This window comes from Nematostella vectensis, chromosome 13 (assembly GCF_932526225.1).
Source record: "Nematostella vectensis chromosome 13, jaNemVect1.1, whole genome shotgun sequence".
Lineage (NCBI taxonomy): Eukaryota > Metazoa > Cnidaria > Anthozoa > Actiniaria > Edwardsiidae > Nematostella > Nematostella vectensis.
Window position 1 is genome coordinate 7,877,137 of NC_064046.1, and position 21,482 is coordinate 7,898,618.

The following is a 21,482-nucleotide window of genomic DNA, read 5'->3' on the forward strand; positions in this document are numbered from 1 at the left end:
CCAAACTCCACTTGCTCGGGCGAAAGTGCGAATGCAAACACAATACAGTAAAATCAGTCAACACAACCGTTACGAGATCGAGTAGTTCTCTTTCGCTGGTGTCGTAATGAGAACCAATTCCAAAGGACGAGTTCGGTTCCTAATAGCTCTGAATGCGTTTTGCCTTGACGAAGTACCAGATAAATCTTAATGCGTTTCACCAATACCAGGTACCAGAGCAATCTTATTGCCTTTTATTTGCCATTACCAGATACCAGAGCAATCTAGCCAAGGACTGCCTGGACACTATTCTCAGCATTCAACCGAAAGACAGCTCAAGCGGTGGCGGCGAGACTCGGGAGTCCATCGTGCACAAAATGGCCGACGACATGCTCGAAAAGCTTCCGGAAGATTACATACAGCACGAGGTTAGTCGCTATGCCCTCGGCACCTTCTCGCGAAGTGCTAGTGTCCAGTCGGGACTTGCTAGACTTTGTTTCGTCATGTATTTGGCGTTTACTTTTAATACTTAGTATTTACCATGCAATCTTTCATCCTTATCCCTTTCCCTAAGTCGCCCTGCTACTTGCTATGCACTCGGTACTAACTCGAAAAAATACTGTCGCCTTCATCTCTGCACTTAACCGTTTTTCTGTCGCCTTTATCCCAAAACAAACATTCCGATCTTTCTCGTCTCATCACCACGCTTTGTATCTCAGGTCAAAGCTAGATTGCAGAAAATGGGTCCCTTGTCGCCGATGAATATCTTCCTGCGACAAGAGATCGACAGAATGCAGCGGGTGATCACTGCAGTCCGCATCACGCTCACCGACCTCAAGCTCGCTATCGACGGTACCATCATCATGAGCGAGGTAAGGGGGGCATAAGTGTAGTTGTACAGACGCTTCGGGAAAGTGATAAGTGGGCCGCTCAATGGAGATTGACCTGGCGGTTTACAAAGCAATGGAATGGAGCTGAATTTGCGGGGAACCTTTAGTAAAGGCCGCTGCCAATGTGTTTTAAAGTATGTTTATGTTTCTCAAGGCAGAATGAATTACCTCTTAATACCGCTGTTGTAACCAAAGTATGATTCGATCCACACTTGGAAAAGCTATTGTAATGCATTAAATTGTATCTTAGAACACAACGGATTCACCGTTCCAATAGCAATATAAGCCATAATTAAAGGTGCAATTGGAACATCTTTAAAGCAAACTCTGGGATCCTTCTTTGGCTGGGGAGTCTATTCACATTGGAGAGTCCCATTAATTGTTTAAACAAACTTTATTCTGTTTTTCCTTCTCAGACTTTGCGAGATTCTCTGGATTGCATGTATGACGCAAGAATTCCTACCCACTGGAAAAAGGTAACACATTTCATTGAGGCGCTCGTCATATTGTGTTCCTCGGAATTATACGGAATTATACTGAATCAAATCGCGGTCTCATCTTATCAAGTGTCCTTTTCATTAAGTGCTCATCTAATCGTTTTTTTTTTTCATCATTTCGAGGATCTGATCATCATGTCCCATCTTATTAAGTGTTCTATCTTATTGCTCAAGTGCTTTATCTGATATGTAATTTTCTTTGCATTACATTAAATACTCTTGTGTTCTATGCATTTGATCAAGTGTTGTTCTTGACCACTCATGTGATCCCTTCAATTCTTCAAGTTTTAATTCAAGTCATATGCTAGAACAATTCTTCAAGTACTGATTTATCTGATTATCCTCTTGTAGGTGTCATGGGAGTCATCTACGATCGGATTCTGGTTCACGGAGCTTATCGAGAGAAATGCCCAGTTCCGCACGTGGTGTTTTGACGGCAGACCTAACGTCTTTTGGATGACAGGCTTCTTTAACCCTCAGGGCTTCCTCACCGCCATGAGACAGGTAGCCACTCCCCCCCCTCACGTCTATTTGTGATAGCACTTGTACGGTTAACGAGTCTCTTTCAACCGCCTTTTTCCTAGACATAAAGTTTGAGAAAGCATCAATATCGGCTGACTCTGGACACAGTACCTTAAGAAATAATGTGGGCAACCTATTACCTCAAGAGAATAACTGTCGAAGAACACTAGCACGGCGGACTAAATTTACATTACTGTTAAAGTGATTGGGGTAGACTTGCTCTCTCTACCGGTCCTCTGACCCGAGGCTGCGCTGAAGCATCACTTACATACGCTGATTGGTAATGACAAACGTCTTGTCAATCAAACGTCCTGAAAATGCCTAGATGGTTACCTTAGCACGCGACTTTCCTGGTGCTCTCATTCATGGTCTTATTAATCATCTTGCCTTTGTGACTTACGGTATATCTCTATTTGCAGGAAGTGACGCGCGCGCACAAAGGATGGGCGCTGGACAGTGTGGTCCTGCATAATGACGTCACGCGGTTCTTTAAAGATGACATCACCACGCCCCCCGCTGAGGGTGTCTATGTACATGGTTTGTTTCTTGATGGCGCTGGCTGGGACCGCCGAGGCTGCAAGTTGGTGGAACCACCGGCAAAGGTGCGTAACTAGTACAATGCCTTGATAATCTTAAAGGTCATGGTGATGGTAATGATAAAAGTGATGATGATTATTTTGATGATGTTGCGGATGATGGTGGTTATAGTTATGATAATAATACTAGTGATGACGATTATTGAGATTATGATGCTTATGCTAACATGCCCCCTTTGGTGTGTTTTTTGCAGGTTCTCTTCACGCCTGTGCCTGTTATCCATATATATGCCATCAACTCGACCGGCGGTCGAGACAACCGTCTGTACCAGTGCCCTATCTACAAAAAACCTCGTCGGACGGACCTCACTTACATCGCTTGCGTCGATCTCAAGACGAATCAGAACCCGGATCACTGGATTCTACGCGGCGTTGCGCTGCTTTGCGATATCAAATAACTTCCCACTCACAAGTTTATGCACAAATTTATACAAGTCGTATTACTAGTTACAAGGAATCTTGGAGGGGATATCTCATATCTACTATACATTATCAAAAGAAACAAAGAAAATGTGAAAGTATTTTCAGAAAAATAATGTCTAGTTTAAGCAGACACAGTTCAGGTTGAAAAACCTAAATTAGCCTGTCACCAACGTAACGCATCTTGGTAAGGCTTAGATCTCCCCTTAAAGGCTCGAGTAGAGGTTATATGACTTTCCATTTCTGAACTGTACATAGCATGACTAGCGTGCCACAATACCCTTGCGTAAGTACAGTGTAACCCCGATAACTCAAACTACTCGAGCTCCATGATAAATTGAATGTTTTCATTTCCTAACATTTTTTTAGTCATTTCTACTCGAATAGGACTAACGCTCCGCTAAATGTATATTTGTTGAGGCTTGAGTTGACGGGGTTCTACTGTATGTATACGTTTTTAGATAGAAGAATTAGTCCGCATGATAATATATTCACCGACATAGATTTTTATACGGTTTGCCCTAGTCTCCTCCTTAGTTGTACATAATCTCTTTTATTTATTGCAATAACATTTAAACAGTAACAGAAAGTAGAGAACATACGAATTTATACATGACCTTAAGAACCAGTATTTATATCAGCAAATTAGTCTTTATGTCATTTTATTATTGAGGCTGCGTTGTATGACAATGGCTAATAATAAATAATAACAAGAGACCATGAAACGGTCCAATTTGTTTTATTAAGAAAGTTAACGCTTTATCTTGCTTGTTGCCAAGAATGTGTTTTTAATGTGTTTTAATATGTTTTAATGTGTTTTTAATGTGTTTTAAACACGAAAAAGGGATCGCTCCGCCCCCTTTTCCGCAAGTTCTTGCGCAAGTCGTCGAAAGAGGGGGGGGGGGGGGGGCGACGGAGAGCGGGGGAGTCGCGAAGAGGGGGGGGAGACGGAGGGGGGATTGGGGTAAATGGCGCGTTCCATAAAGTATGTGAAAGCAGCACTCAAGGCTTGGACACTATAGGGTCATTTAGGAGCATTCAACTCAAAACAGAAATAGATTTTGCGCGCACGCTTTTTTAATAGCACCGGAACCCTGTTTCCGAACGCAATGTGACCACGATTGTAGGCTTCATTAAGTGAGGACCTCTGAACTGCCAGAAGAAAACATAGCAAAAGGTAGAGCCGTACGACAAACTAAGACAATTGTAAAAGACAAGAGATTGTTAAAGAACTATCAGGCATATTCTGGAAAGTGTTTGGAGTCAATTCTCTACAAAAACAAAGACAAAAATTGCCATTGAGAAATCAAACACAGCGCGCTCTTTTAAAAAATAGCGTGCGCGAGCTCATTTGAAATGGCGTCATTCAGGTGCGCGCGCGAACATACAACAAATTTTCAAAATTCATTACTTCAAGACCTATCTCATCCTCCCTTGTTTTTCGTTTTGTTATAACAAAAGGCTAATAGACTGTGTTTACTTCAATGATGTGTTTTCGACCAATCTTGAGCTCTATTATAGCTTTCTGGCCTCTCTCTACGGAGCTCTCTGGAGCTCTCTAAAATGACGAATGACAGCTTGCCTAAGGCAAGTCGCTTTTATAGTGCGCGTTCGTGTTTAAGCATATGACGACAGGTTTCACGGCCAAATTTCTCATTCCTTATTTCATTAGCTGCGAATTAAAGATGTCGATCTAGAAGTAATATGTAGGTTTTGGCAGTGCCTTAAAGCGGAGGTCCAAACCAAAACTGTTTATTTTCGTTCATTAATTGCAATAAAAAGTTTTACGACTGTTTGCGATGCTACCGTACAATCACACTAAGTTAGTTTGCCTGATAATGATTCTACGTCACAAATCACGTGCATCATCGCTGCACCACATTGACACCTACATGACACGAGATATGAATATTTTTGTTCTTAATTAAATCGTACTAGTTTTCCTTTAGTGACGTCATCCTTGACGTCAAGCAACACGTGACCATATTTTTGCAACCCCTTGAAATCGGAATATTTTTGCTTTTAGTGACGCCATCGATGACAACATAAGTCACGTGACAACAGTTTTGCACTTCAAGAAAAGCAACTGTATTTGACAAAAGTCCTTGAGCAAAATTTATGTTAAAAAATGATATTAAAAACCAATAAAAAGTCAACAAAAGTAAGCGCGCTAGAGGCACAGTTATTTTCATGTTCAAGTTTTTACGAAACGTATGTTCAACTTAGCATCATAATAAGGAATTATCATTACATAAAAGCATTGAAATTGCTTGCGCTGCCTTTTACATCTGCATCAATCTGCGTGATGGACGTTAAATCTGTTTGACAGCGAAGCTTAAAATATTTTATAGTAAATCAGCCGTGGATTTTCAACGGGAAAATACTGAGATCCATATACGGCAGCAGAACAAACTCTCCAATCACAATCACACAGAAAAAATAGATGGTTTAAGTTTTATTTTCCCAGGATGGGACGATAGAGTCGGAAAAATGATGTGACGATGGAGTCGGTATAATGATGTGATGATGGAGTCGGTATAATGATGTGACGATGGAGTTTGTATAATGATGTGACAATGGAGTTGGTATAATGATGTGACGATGGAGTTGGTATAATGATGTGACGATGGAGTTGGTATAATGATGTGATGATGGAGTCGGTATAATGATGTGATGATGGAGTCGGTATAATGATGTGACGATGGAGTTGGGATAATGATGTGACGATGGAGTTGGTATAATGATGTGACGATGGAGTTGGTATAATGATGTGACGATGGAGTTGGTATAATGATGTGATAATGGAGATGGTAAATGATGTGATAATGGAGTTGGTATAATAATGTGATGATGGAGTTGGTATAATAATGTGATGATGGAGTCGGTATAATGATGTGGCGATTGAGTTGGTATAATGATGTGATGATGGAGTTGGCATAATGATGTGATGATGGAGTTGGTATAATGATGTGACAATGGAGTTGGTAAATGATGTGATAATGGAGTTGGTATAATGGTGTGACGATGGAGTTGGTATAATGATGTGATGATGGAGTCGGTATAATGATGTGACGATGGAGTCGGTATAATGATGTGACGATGGAGTCGGTATAATTATGTGATCATGGAGTTGGTATAATGATGTGACGATGGAGTCGGCATAATGATGTGACGATGGAGTTGGTATAATGATGTGGATGATGGAGTCGGTATAATGATGTGACAATTGAGTCGGCATAATGATGTGACGATGGAGTTGGTATAATGATGTGATGATGGAGTCGGTATAATGATGTGATGATGGAGTCGGTATAATGATGTGACGATGGAGTTGGTATAATGATGTGACAATGGAGTTGGTAAATGATGTGATAATGGAGTCGGTATAATGGTGTGACGATGGAGTTGGTATAATGATGTGACAATGGAGTCGGTATAATTATGTGACGATGGAGTCGGTATAATGATGTGATGATGGAGTTGGTATAATTATGTGATAATGGAGATGGTAAATGATGTGATAATGGAGTCGGTATAATGGTGTGATGATGGAGTCGGTATAATGATGTGACGATAGAGTTGGTATAATTATGTGATCATGGAGTTGGTATAATGATGTGATGATGGACTAGGTATAATGATGTGATGATGGAGTCGGTATAATGATGTGATGATGGAGTTGGTGTAATGATGTGATGATGGAGTTGGTGTAATGATGTGACGATGGAGTCGGTATAATGATGTGATGATGGAGTCGGCATAATAATGTGATGATGGACTTGGTATAATGATGTGACGATGGAGTTGGTATAATGATGTGACGATGGAGTCGGCATAATAATGTGATGATGGAGTTGGTATAATGATGTGATGATGGAGTCGGTATAATGATGTGATGATGGAGTCGGTATAATGATGTGACGATGGAGTTGGTATAATGATGTGACGATGGAGTCGGTATAATGATGTGACGATGGACTTGGTATAATGATGTGACGATGGAGTTGGTATAATGATTTGATGATGGAGTTGGTATAATGATGTGATGATGGAGTTGGTGTAATGATGTGATGATGGAGTTGGTGTAATTATGTGACGATGGAGTTGGTATAATGATGTGATGATGGAGTCGGTATAATGATGTGACGATGGAGTTGGTATAATGATGTGACTATGGAGTTGGTATAATGATGTGACGGTGGAGTTGGTATAATGATGTGATGATGGAGTTGGTATAATGATGTGACGATGGAGTCGGTATAATGATGTGACGATGGAGTTGGTATAATGATGTGATGATGGAGTCGGTATAATTATGTGATCATGGAGTCGGTATAATAATGTGATAATGGAGTTGGCATAATGATGTGACGATGGAGTCGGTATAATGATGTGATGATGGAGTTGGTGTAATGATGTGATGATGGAGTTGGTGTAATGATGTGACGATGGAGTCGGTATAATGATGTGACGATGGAGTCGGTATAATGATGTGACGATGGAGTTGGTATAATGATGTGACGATGGAGTCGGCATAATGATGTGATGATGGAGTTGGTATAATGATGTGATGATGGAGTCGGTATAATGATGTGATGATGGAGTCGGTATAATAATGTAATGATGGAGTCGGTATAATGATGTGATGATGGAGTCGGTATAATGATGTGACGATGGAGTCGGTATAATGATGTGACGATGGAGTCGGTATAATGATGTGACGATGGAGTCGGTATAATGATGTGGCGATGGAGTTGGTATAATGATGTGATGATGGAGTTGGCATAATGATGTGATGATGGAGTTGGTATAATGATGTGACAATGGAGTTGGTAAATGATGTGATAATGGAGTTGGTATAATGGTGTGACGATGGAGTTGGTATAATTATGTGATGATGGAGTCGGTATAATGATGTGACGATGGAGTCGGTATAATGATGTGACGATGGAGTCGGTATAATGATGTGACGATGGAGTTGGTATAATGATGTGACGATGGAGTCGGCATAATGATGTGATGATGGAGTTGGTATAATGATGTGATGATGGAGTCGGTATAATGATGTGATGATGGAGTCGGTATAATAATGTAATGATGGAGTCGGTATAATGATGTGATGATGGAGTCGGTATAATGATGTGACGATGGAGTCGGTATAATGATGTGACGATGGAGTCGGTATAATGATGTGACGATGGAGTCGGTATAATGATGTGACGATGGAGTTGGTATAATGATGTGACAATGGAGTTGGTAAATGATGTGATAATGGAGTTGGTATAATGGTGTGACGATGGAGTTGGTATAATGATGTGACAATGGAGTCGGTATAATTATGTGACGATGGAGTCGGTATAATGATGTGATGATGGAGTTGGTATAATGATGTGATAATGGAGATGGTAAATGATGTGACAATGGAGTCGGTATAATTATGTGACGATGGAGTCGGTATAATGATGTGATGATGGAGTTGGTATAATGATGTGACGATGGAGTCGGTATAATGATGTGATGATGGAGTTGGTATAATGATGTGACGATGGAGTCGGTATAATGATGTGATGATGGAGTCGGTATAATGATGTGATGATGGAGTCGGTATAATGATGTGACGATGGAGTTGGTATAATGATGTGATGATGGAGTCGGTATAATTATGTGATCATGGAGTCGGTATAATAATGTGATGATGGAGTTGGCATAATGATGTGACGATGGAGTCGGTATAATGATGTGATGATGGAGTCGGTATAATTATGTGATCATGGAGTTGGTATAATGATGTGATGATGGACTAGGTATAATGATGTGATGATGGAGTCGGTATAATGATGTGATGATGGAGTTGGTGTAATGATGTGATGATGGAGTTGGTGTAATGATGTGACGATGGAGTCGGTATAATGATGTGATGATGGAGTCGGCATAATAATGTGATGATGGACTTGGTATAATGATGTGACGATGGAGTTGGTATAATGATGTGACGATGGAGTCGGCATAATAATGTGATGATGGAGTTGGTATAATGATGTGATGATGGAGTCGGTATAATGATGTGATGATGGAGTCGGTATAATGATGTGACGATGGAGTCGGTATAATGATGTGACGATGGAGTTGGTATAATGATGTGATAATGGAGTCGGTATAATGATGTGACGATAGAGTTGGTATAATGATGTGATGATTGAGTTGGTATATTGATGTGATGATGGAGTCGGTATAATGATGTGACGATGGAGTTGGTATAATTATGTGATCATGGAGTTGGTATAATGATGTGACGATGGAGTCGGCATAATGATGTGACGATGGAGTTGGTATAATGATGTGGATGATGGAGTCGGTATAATGATGTGACAATGGAGTCGGCATAATGATGTGACGATGGAGTTGGTATAATGATGTGATGATGGAGTCGGTATAATGATGTGATGATGGAGTCGGTATAATGATGTGACGATGGAGTTGGTATAATGATGTGACAATGGAGTTGGTAAATGATGTGATAATGGAGTTGGTGTAATGGTGTGACGATGGAGTTGGTATAATGATGTGACAATGGAGTCGGTATAATTATGTGACGATGGAGTCGGTATAATGATGTGATGATGGAGTTGGTATAATGATGTGATAATGGAGATGGTAAATGATGTGATAATGGAGTCGGTATAATGGTGTGATGATGGAGTCGGTATAATGATGTGACGATAGAGTTGGTATAATTATGTGATCATGGAGTTGGTATAATGATGTGATGATGGACTAGGTATAATGATGTGATGATGGAGTCGGTATAATGATGTGATGATGGAGTTGGTGTAATGATGTGATGATGGAGTTGGTGTAATGATGTGACGATGGAGTCGGTATAATGATGTGATGATGGAGTCGGCATAATAATGTGATGATGGACTTGGTATAATGATGTGACGATGGAGTTGGTATAATGATGTGACGATGGAGTCGGCATAATAATGTGATGATGGAGTTGGTATAATGATGTGATGATGGAGTCGGTATAATGATGTGATGATGGAGTCGGTATAATGATGTGACGATGGAGTCGGTATAATGATGTGACGATGGAGTTGGTATAATGATGTGATAATGGAGTCGGTATAATGATGTGACGATAGAGTTGGTATAATGATGTGATGATTGAGTTGGTATATTGATGTGATGATGGAGTCGGTATAATGATGTGACGATGGAGTTGGTATAATTATGTGATCATGGAGTTGGTATAATGATGTGACGATGGAGTCGGCATAATGATGTGACGATGGAGTTGGTATAATGATGTGGATGATGGAGTCGGTATAATGATGTGACAATGGAGTCGGCATAATGATGTGACGATGGAGTTGGTATAATGATGTGATGATGGAGTCGGTATAATGATGTGATGATGGAGTCGGTATAATGATGTGACGATGGAGTTGGTATAATGATGTGACAATGGAGTTGGTAAATGATGTGATAATGGAGTTGGTGTAATGGTGTGACGATGGAGTTGGTATAATGATGTGACAATGGAGTCGGTATAATTATGTGACGATGGAGTCGGTATAATGATGTGATGATGGAGTTGGTATAATGATGTGATAATGGAGATGGTAAATGATGTGATAATGGAGTCGGTATAATGGTGTGATGATGGAGTCGGTATAATGATGTGACGATAGAGTTGGTATAATTATGTGATCATGGAGTTGGTATAATGATGTGATGATGGACTAGGTATAATGATGTGATGATGGAGTCGGTATAATGATGTGATGATGGAGTTGGTGTAATGATGTGATGATGGAGTTGGTGTAATGATGTGACGATGGAGTCGGTATAATGATGTGATGATGGAGTCGGCATAATAATGTGATGATGGACTTGGTATAATGATGTGACGATGGAGTTGGTATAATGATGTGACGATGGAGTCGGCATAATAATGTGATGATGGAGTTGGTATAATGATGTGATGATGGAGTCGGTATAATGATGTGATGATGGAGTCGGTATAATGATGTGACGATGGAGTTGGTATAATGATGTGACGATGGAGTCGGTATAATGATGTGACGATGGACTTGGTATAATGATGTGACGATGGAGTTGGTATAATGATTTGATGATGGAGTTGGTATAATGATGTGATGATGGAGTTGGTGTAATGATGTGATGATGGAGTTGGTGTAATTATGTGACGATGGAGTTGGTATAATGATGTGATGATGGAGTCGGTATAATGATGTGACGATGGAGTTGGTATAATGATGTGACTATGGAGTTGGTATAATGATGTGACGGTGGAGTTGGTATAATGATGTGATGATGGAGTTGGTATAATGATGTGACGATGGAGTCGGTATAATGATGTGACGATGGAGTTGGTATAATGATGTGATGATGGAGTCGGTATAATTATGTGATCATGGAGTCGGTATAATAATGTGATAATGGAGTTGGCATAATGATGTGACGATGGAGTCGGTATAATGATGTGATGATGGAGTTGGTGTAATGATGTGATGATGGAGTTGGTGTAATGATGTGACGATGGAGTCGGTATAATGATGTGACGATGGAGTCGGTATAATGATGTGACGATGGAGTTGGTATAATGATGTGACGATGGAGTCGGCATAATGATGTGATGATGGAGTTGGTATAATGATGTGATGATGGAGTCGGTATAATGATGTGATGATGGAGTCGGTATAATAATGTAATGATGGAGTCGGTATAATGATGTGATGATGGAGTCGGTATAATGATGTGACGATGGAGTCGGTATAATGATGTGACGATGGAGTCGGTATAATGATGTGACGATGGAGTCGGTATAATGATGTGACGATGGAGTTTGTATAATGATGTGACAATGGAGTTGGTATAATGATGTGATGATGGAGTTGGTGTAATGATGTGACGATGGAGTCGGTATAATGATGTGATGATGGAGTCGGCATAATAATGTGATGATGGACTTGGTATAATGATGTGATGATGGAGTTGGTATAATGATGTGACGATGGAGTCGGTATAATGATGTGATGATGGAGTCGGTATAATGATGTGATGATGGAGTCGGTATAATGATGTGACGATGGAGTTGGTATAATGATGTGATGATGGAGTCGGTATAATTATGTGATCATGGAGTCGGTATAATAATGTGATAATGGAGTTGGCATAATGATGTGACGATGGAGTTGGTATAATGATGTGATGATGGAGTCGGCATAATGATGTGATGATGGAGTTGGTATAATGATGTGATGATGGAGTCGGTATAATGATGTGATGATGGAGTCGGTATAATGATGTGACGATGGAGTCGGTATAATGATGTGACGATGGAGTCGGTATAATGATGTGACGATGGAGTCGGTATAATGATGTGACCATGGAGTTGGTATAATGATGTGACAATGGAGTTGGTAAATGATGTGATAATAGAGTTGGTATAATGGTGTGACGATGGAGTTGGTATAATGATGTGACAATGGAGTCGGCATAATGATGTGACGATGGAGTTGGTATAATGATGTGATGATGGAGTCGGTATAATGATGTGATGATGGACTTGGTATAATGATGTGACGATGGAGTTGGTATAATTATGTGATGATGGAGTCGGTATAATTATGTGATCATGGAGTCGGTATAATAATGTGATAATGGAGTTGGCATAATGATGTGACGATGGAGTTGGTATAATGATGTGATGATGGAGTCGGCATAATGATGTGATGATGGAGTTGGTATAATGATGTGATGATGGAGTCGGTATAATGATGTGATGATGGAGTCGGTATAATGATGTGACGATGGAGTCGGTATAATGATGTGACGATGGAGTCGGTATAATGATGTGACGATGGAGTCGGTATAATGATGTGACCATGGAGTTGGTATAATGATGTGACAATGGAGTTGGTAAATGATGTGATAATAGAGTTGGTATAATGGTGTGACGATGGAGTTGGTATAATGATGTGACAATGGAGTCGGCATAATGATGTGACGATGGAGTTGGTATAATGATGTGATGATGGAGTCGGTATAATGATGTGATGATGGACTTGGTATAATGATGTGACGATGGAGTTGGTATAATTATGTGATCATGGAGTTGGTATAATGATGTGACGATGGAGTCGGTATAATGATGTGATGATGTAGTCGGCATAATGATGTGACGATGGAGTCGGTATAATGATGTGACGATGGAGTTGGTATAATGATGTGATGATGGAGTCGGTATAATGATGTGATGATGGAGTTGGTGTAATGATGTGACGATGGAGTCGGTATAATGATGTGATGATGGAGTCGGTATAATGATGTGACGATGGAGTCGGTATAATGATGTGATGATGGAGTCGGTATAATGATGTGATGATGGAGTTGGTATAATGATGTGACGATGGAGTCGGTATAATGATGTGATAATGGAGTCGGTATAATGATGTGATGATGGAGTCGGTATAATAATGTGACGATGGAGTTGGTATAATAATGTGATGATGGAGTCGGTATAATGATGTGGCGATGGAGTTGGTATAATGATGTGACAATGGAGTTGGTAAATGATGTGATAATAGAGTTGGTATAATGGTGTGACGATGGAGTTGGTATAATGATGTGACAATGGAGTCGGCATAATGATGTGACGATGGAGTTGGTATAATGATGTGATGATGGAGTCGGTATAATGATGTGATGATGGACTTGGTATAATGATGTGACGATGGAGTTGGTATAATTATGTGATCATGGAGTTGGTATAATGATGTGACGATGGAGTTGGTATAATGATGTGACGATGGAGTCGGCATAATAATGTGATGATGGAGTTGGTATAATGATGTGATGATGGAGTCGGTATAATGATGTGATGATGGAGTCGGTATAATGATGTGACAATGGAGTTGGTATAATGATGTGACGATGGACTTGGTATAATGATGTGACGATGGAGTTGGTATAATGATTTGATGATGGAGTTGGTATAATGATGTGACGATGGAGTTGGTATAATGATGTGACGATGGAGTCGGCATAATAATGTGATGATGGAGTTGGTATAATGATGTGATGATGGAGTCGGTATAATGATGTGATGATGGAGTCGGTATAATGATGTGACAATGGAGTTGGTATAATGATGTGACGATGGACTTGGTATAATGATGTGACGATGGAGTTGGTATAATGATTTGATGATGGAGTTGGTATAATGATGTGATGATGGAGTTGGTGTAATGATGTGATGATGGAGTTGGTGTAATGATGTGACGATGGAGTCGGTATAATGATGTGATGATGGAGTCGGTATAATGATTTGATGATGGAGTCGGTATAATGATGTGATGATGGAGTCGGTATAATGATGTGACGATGGAGTCGGTATAATGATGTGACGATGGAGTTGGTATAATGATGTGATAATGGAGTCGGTATAATGATGTGACGATAGAGTTGGTATAATGATGTGATGATTGAGTTGGTATATTGATGTGATGATGGAGTCGGTATAATGATGTGACGATGGAGTTGGTATAATTATGTGATCATGGAGTTGGTATAATGATGTGACGATGGAGTCGGCATAATGATGTGACGATGGAGTTGGTATAATGATGTGGATGATGGAGTCGGTATAATGATGTGACAATGGAGTCGGCATAATGATGTGACGATGGAGTTGGTATAATGATGTGATGATGGAGTCGGTATAATGATGTGATGATGGAGTCGGTATAATGATGTGACGATGGAGTTGGTATAATGATGTGACAATGGAGTTGGTAAATGATGTGATAATGGAGTTGGTGTAATGGTGTGACGATGGAGTTGGTATAATGATGTGACAATGGAGTCGGTATAATTATGTGACGATGGAGTCGGTATAATGATGTGATGATGGAGTTGGTATAATGATGTGATAATGGAGATGGTAAATGATGTGATAATGGAGTCGGTATAATGGTGTGATGATGGAGTCGGTATAATGATGTGACGATAGAGTTGGTATAATGATGTGACGATGGAGTCGGTATAATGATGTGATGATGGAGTTGGTATAATGATGTGACGATGGAGTCGGTATAATGATGTGACGATGGAGTCGGTATAATGATGTGACGATGGAGTCGGTATAATGATGTGACGATGGAGTCGGTATAATGATGTGACGATGGAGTTGGTATAATGATGTGACAATGGAGTTGGTAAATGATGTGATAATGGAGTTGGTATAATGGTGTGACGATGGAGTTGGTATAATGATGTGACAATGGAGTCGGTATAATTATGTGACGATGGAGTCGGTATAATGATGTGATGATGGAGTTGGTATAATGATGTGATAATGGAGATGGTAAATGATGTGATAATGGAGTCGGTATAATGGTGTGATGATGGAGTCGGTATAATGATGTGACGATAGAGTTGGTATAATGATGTGACGATGGAGTCGGTATAATGATGTGATGATGGAGTTGGTATAATGATGTGACGATGGAGTCGGTATAATGATGTGATGATGGAGTCGGTATAATGATGTGATGATGGAGTCGGTATAATGATGTGACGATGGAGTTGGTATAATGATGTGATGATGGAGTCGGTATAATTATGTGATCATGGAGTCGGTATAATAATGTGATAATGGAGTTGGCATAATGATGTGACGATGGAGTCGGTATAATGATGTGATGATGGAGTCGGTATAATTATGTGATCATGGAGTTGGTATAATGATGTGATGATGGACTAGGTATAATGATGTGATGATGGAGTCGGTATAATGATGTGATGATGGAGTTGGTGTAATGATGTGATGATGGAGTTGGTGTAATGATGTGACGATGGAGTCGGTATAATGATGTGATGATGGAGTCGGCATAATAATGTGATGATGGACTTGGTATAATGATGTGACGATGGAGTTGGTATAATGATGTGACGATGGAGTCGGCATAATAATGTGATGATGGAGTTGGTATAATGATGTGATGATGGAGTCGGTATAATGATGTGATGATGGAGTCGGTATAATGATGTGACGATGGAGTCGGTATAATGATGTGACGATGGAGTTGGTATAATGATGTGATAATGGAGTCGGTATAATGATGTGACGATAGAGTTGGTATAATGATGTGATGATTGAGTTGGTATATTGATGTGATGATGGAGTCGGTATAATGATGTGACGATGGAGTTGGTATAATTATGTGATCATGGAGTTGGTATAATGATGTGACGATGGAGTCGGCATAATGATGTGACGATGGAGTTGGTATAATGATGTGGATGATGGAGTCGGTATAATGATGTGACAATGGAGTCGGCATAATGATGTGACGATGGAGTTGGTATAATGATGTGACGATGGAGTCGGTATAATGATGTGATGATGGAGTCGGTATAATGATGTGACGATGGAGTTGGTATAATGATGTGACAATGGAGTTGGTAAATGATGTGATAATGGAGTTGGTGTAATGGTGTGACGATGGAGTTGGTATAATGATGTGACAATGGAGTCGGTATAATTATGTGACGATGGAGTCGGTATAATGATGTGATGATGGAGTTGGTATAATGATGTGATAATGGAGATGGTAAATGATGTGATAATGGAGTCGGTATAATGGTGTGATGATGGAGTCGGTATAATGATGTGACGATAGAGTTGGTATAATTATGTGATCATGGAGTTGGTATAATGATGTGATGATGGACTAGGTATAATGATGTGATGATGGAGTCGGTATAATGATGTGATGATGGAGTTGGTGTAATGATGTGATGATGGAGTTGGTGTAATGATGTGACGATGGAGTCGGTATAATGATGTGATGATGGAGTCGGCATAATAATGTGATGATGGACTTGGTATAATGATGTGACGATGGAGTTGGTATAATGATGTGACGATGGAGTCGGCATAATAATGTGATGATGGAGTTGGTATAATGATGTGATGATGGAGTCGGTATAATGATGTGATGATGGAGTCGGTATAATGATGTGACGATGGAGTTGGTATAATGATGTGACGATGGAGTCGGTATAATGATGTGACGATGGACTTGGTATAATGATGTGACGATGGAGTTGGTATAATGATTTGATGATGGAGTTGGTATAATGATGTGATGATGGAGTTGGTGTAATGATGTGATGATGGAGTTGGTGTAATTATGTGACGATGGAGTTGGTATAATGATGTGATGATGGAGTCGGTATAATGATGTGACGATGGAGTTGGTATAATGATGTGACTATGGAGTTGGTATAATGATGTGACGGTGGAGTTGGTATAATGATGTGATGATGGAGTTGGTATAATGATGTGACGATGGAGTCGGTATAATGATGTGACGATGGAGTTGGTATAATGATGTGATGATGGAGTCGGTATAATTATGTGATCATGGAGTCGGTATAATAATGTGATAATGGAGTTGGCATAATGATGTGACGATGGAGTCGGTATAATGATGTGATGATGGAGTTGGTGTAATGATGTGATGATGGAGTTGGTGTAATGATGTGACGATGGAGTCGGTATAATGATGTGACGATGGAGTCGGTATAATGATGTGACGATGGAGTTGGTATAATGATGTGACGATGGAGTCGGCATAATGATGTGATGATGGAGTTGGTATAATGATGTGATGATGGAGTCGGTATAATGATGTGATGATGGAGTCGGTATAATAATGTAATGATGGAGTCGGTATAATGATGTGATGATGGAGTCGGTATAATGATGTGACGATGGAGTCGGTATAATGATGTGACGATGGAGTCGGTATAATGATGTGACGATGGAGTCGGTATAATGATGTGACGATGGAGTTTGTATAATGATGTGACAATGGAGTTGGTAAATGATGTGATAATGGAGTTGGTGTAATGGTGTGACGATGGAGTTGGTATAATGATGTGACAATGGAGTCGGTATAATTATGTGACGATGGAGTCGGTATAATGATGTGATGATGGAGTTGGTATAATGATGTGATAATGGAGATGGTAAATGATGTGATAATGGAGTCGGTATAATGGTGTGATGATGGAGTCGGTATAATGATGTGACGATAGAGTTGGTATAATTATGTGATCATGGAGTTGGTATAATGATGTGATGATGGACTAGGTATAATGATGTGATGATGGAGTCGGTATAATGATGTGATGATGGAGTTGGTGTAATGATGTGATGATGGAGTTGGTGTAATGATGTGACGATGGAGTCGGTATAATGATGTGATGATGGAGTCGGCATAATAATGTGATGATGGACTTGGTATAATGATGTGACGATGGAGTTGGTATAATGATGTGACGATGGAGTCGGCATAATAATGTGATGATGGAGTTGGTATAATGATGTGATGATGGAGTCGGTATAATGATGTGATGATGGAGTCGGTATAATGATGTGACGATGGAGTTGGTATAATGATGTGACGATGGAGTCGGTATAATGATGTGACGATGGACTTGGTATAATGATGTGACGATGGAGTTGGTATAATGATTTGATGATGGAGTTGGTATAATGATGTGATGATGGAGTTGGTGTAATGATGTGATGATGGAGTTGGTGTAATTATGTGACGATGGAGTTGGTATAATGATGTGATGATGGAGTCGGTATAATGATGTGACGATGGAGTTGGTATAATGATGTGACTATGGAGTTGGTATAATGATGTGACGGTGGAGTTGGTATAATGATGTGATGATGGAGTTGGTATAATGATGTGACGATGGAGTCGGTATAATGATGTGACGATGGAGTTGGTATAATGATGTGATGATGGAGTCGGTATAATTATGTGATCATGGAGTCGGTATAATAATGTGATAATGGAGTTGGCATAATGATGTGACGATGGAGTCGGTATAATGATGTGATGATGGAGTTGGTGTAATGATGTGATGATGGAGTTGGTGTAATGATGTGACGATGGAGTCGGTATAATGATGTGACGATGGAGTCGGTATAATGATGTGACGATGGAGTTGGTATAATGATGTGACGATGGAGTCGGCATAATGATGTGATGATGGAGTTGGTATAATGATGTGATGATGGAGTCGGTATAATGATGTGATGATGGAGTCGGTATAATAATGTAATGATGGAGTCGGTATAATGATGTGATGATGGAGTCGGTATAATGATGTGACGATGGAGTCGGTATAATGATATGACGATGGAGTCGGTATAATGATGTGACGATGGAGTCGGTATAATGATGTGACGATGGAGTTTGTATAATGATGTGACAATGGAGTTGGTATAATGATGTGATGATGGAGTTGGTGTAATGATGTGACGATGGAGTCGGTATAATGATGTGATGATGGAGTCGGCATAATAATGTAATGATGGACTTGGTATAATGATGTGATGATGGAGTTGGTATAATGATGTGACGATGGAGTCGGTATAATGATGTGATGATGGAGTCGGTATAATGATGTGATGATGGAGTCGGTATAATGATGTGACGATGGAGTTGGTATAATGATGTGATGATGGAGTCGGTATAATTATGTGATCATGGAGTCGGTATAATAATGTGATAATGGAGTTGGCATAATGATGTGACGATGGAGTTGGTATAATGATGTGATGATGGAGTCGGCATAATGATGTGATGATGGAGTTGGTATAATGATGTGATGATGGAGTCGGTATAATGATGTGATGATGGAGTCGGTATAATGATGTGACGATGGAGTCGGTATAATGATGTGACGATGGAGTCGGTATAATGATGTGACGATGGAGTCGGTATAATGATGTGACCATGGAGTTGGTATAATGATGTGACAATGGAGTTGGTAAATGATGTGATAATAGAGTTGGTATAATGGTGTGACGATGGAGTTGGTATAATGATGTGACAATGGAGTCGGCATAATGATGTGACGATGGAGTTGGTATAATGATGTGATGATGGAGTCGGTATAATGATGTGATGATGGACTTGGTATAATGATGTGACGATGGAGTTGGTATAATTATGTGATCATGGAGTTGGTATAATGATGTGACGATGGAGTCGGTATAATGATGTGATGATGTAGTCGGCATAATGATGTGACGATGGAGTCGGTATAATGATGTGACGATGGAGTCGGTATAATGATGTGATGATGGAGTCGGTATAATGATGTGATGATGGAGTTGGTGTAATGATGTGACGATGGAGTCGGTATAATGATGTGATGATGGAGTCGGTATAATGATGTGACGATGGAGTCGGTATAATGATGTGATGATGGAGTCGGTATAATGATGTGATGATGGAGTTGGTATAATGATGTGACGATGGAGTCGGTATAATGATGTGATAATGGAGTCGGTATAATGATGTGATGATGGAGTCGGTATAATAATGTGACGATGGAGTTGGTATAATAATGTGATGATGGAGTCGGTATAATGATGTGGCGATGGAGTTGGTATAATGATGTGACAATGGAGTTGGTAAATGATGTGATAATAGAGTTGGTATAATGGTGTGACGATGGAGTTGGTATAATGATGTGACAATGGAGTCGGTATAATGATGTGATGATGGAGTCGGTATAATGATGTGATGATGGAGTTGGGGTAATGATGTGACGATGGAGTCGGTATAATGATGTGATGATGGAGTCGGTATAATGATGTGACGATGGAGTCGGTATAATGATGTGATGATGGAGTCGGTATAATGATGTGATGATGGAGTTGGTATAATGATGTGACGATGGAGTCGGTATAATGATGTGATAATGGAGTCGGTATAATGATGTGATGATGGAGTCGGTATAATAATGTGACGATGGAGTTGGTATAATAATGTGATGATGGAGTCGGTATAATGATGTGACGATGGAGTTGGTATAATGGTGTGACGATGGAGTTGGTATAATGATGTGACAATGGAGTCGGTATAATTATGTGACGATGGAGTCGGTATAATGATGTGATGATGGAGTTGGTATAATGATGTTATAATGGAGTTGGTAAATGATGTGATAATGGAGTCGGTATAATGGTTTGATGATGGAGTCGGTATAATGATGTGACGATAGAGTTGGTATAATAATGTGACGATGGAGTCGGTATAATGATGTGATGATGGAGTCGGTATAATGATGTGACGATGGAGTCGGTATAATGATGTGACGATGGAGTTGGTATAATGATGTGACGATGGAGTCGGCATAATGATGTGATGATGGAGTTGGTATAATGATGTGATGATGGAGTCGGTATAATGATGTGATGATGGAGTCGGTATAATGATGTGACGATGGAGTCGGTATAATGATGTGACGATGGAGTCGGTATAATGATGTGACGATGGAGTCGGTATAATTATGTGATCATGGGGTTGGTATAATGATGTGATGATGGACTTGGTATAATGATGTGATGATGGAGTCGGTATAATGATGTGATGATGGAGTTGGTGTAATGATGTGATGATGGAGTTGGTGTAATGATGTGACGATGGAGTCGGTATAATGATGTG

At 39.9% G+C, this 21,482-nt stretch overlaps 1 protein-coding gene across 1 annotated transcript in view; it reads left to right on the forward strand.

The window, feature by feature from the left end:
- Positions 1–3,629, forward strand: part of LOC5507051 (dynein axonemal heavy chain 5) — a 47,801-nt gene extending 44,172 nt beyond the window's left edge. The window contains exons 78-83 of the mRNA XM_001627653.3: positions 251–407; positions 699–851; positions 1,286–1,345; positions 1,718–1,870; positions 2,308–2,490; positions 2,679–3,629. Of these exons, the coding sequence (XP_001627703.3) occupies positions 251–407; positions 699–851; positions 1,286–1,345; positions 1,718–1,870; positions 2,308–2,490; positions 2,679–2,882 (910 nt within the window). The 3' untranslated portion in view covers positions 2,883–3,629. The remainder of the gene's footprint in view (positions 1–250; positions 408–698; positions 852–1,285; positions 1,346–1,717; positions 1,871–2,307; positions 2,491–2,678) is intronic.
- Positions 3,630–21,482: the final 17,853 nt, after the last annotated feature.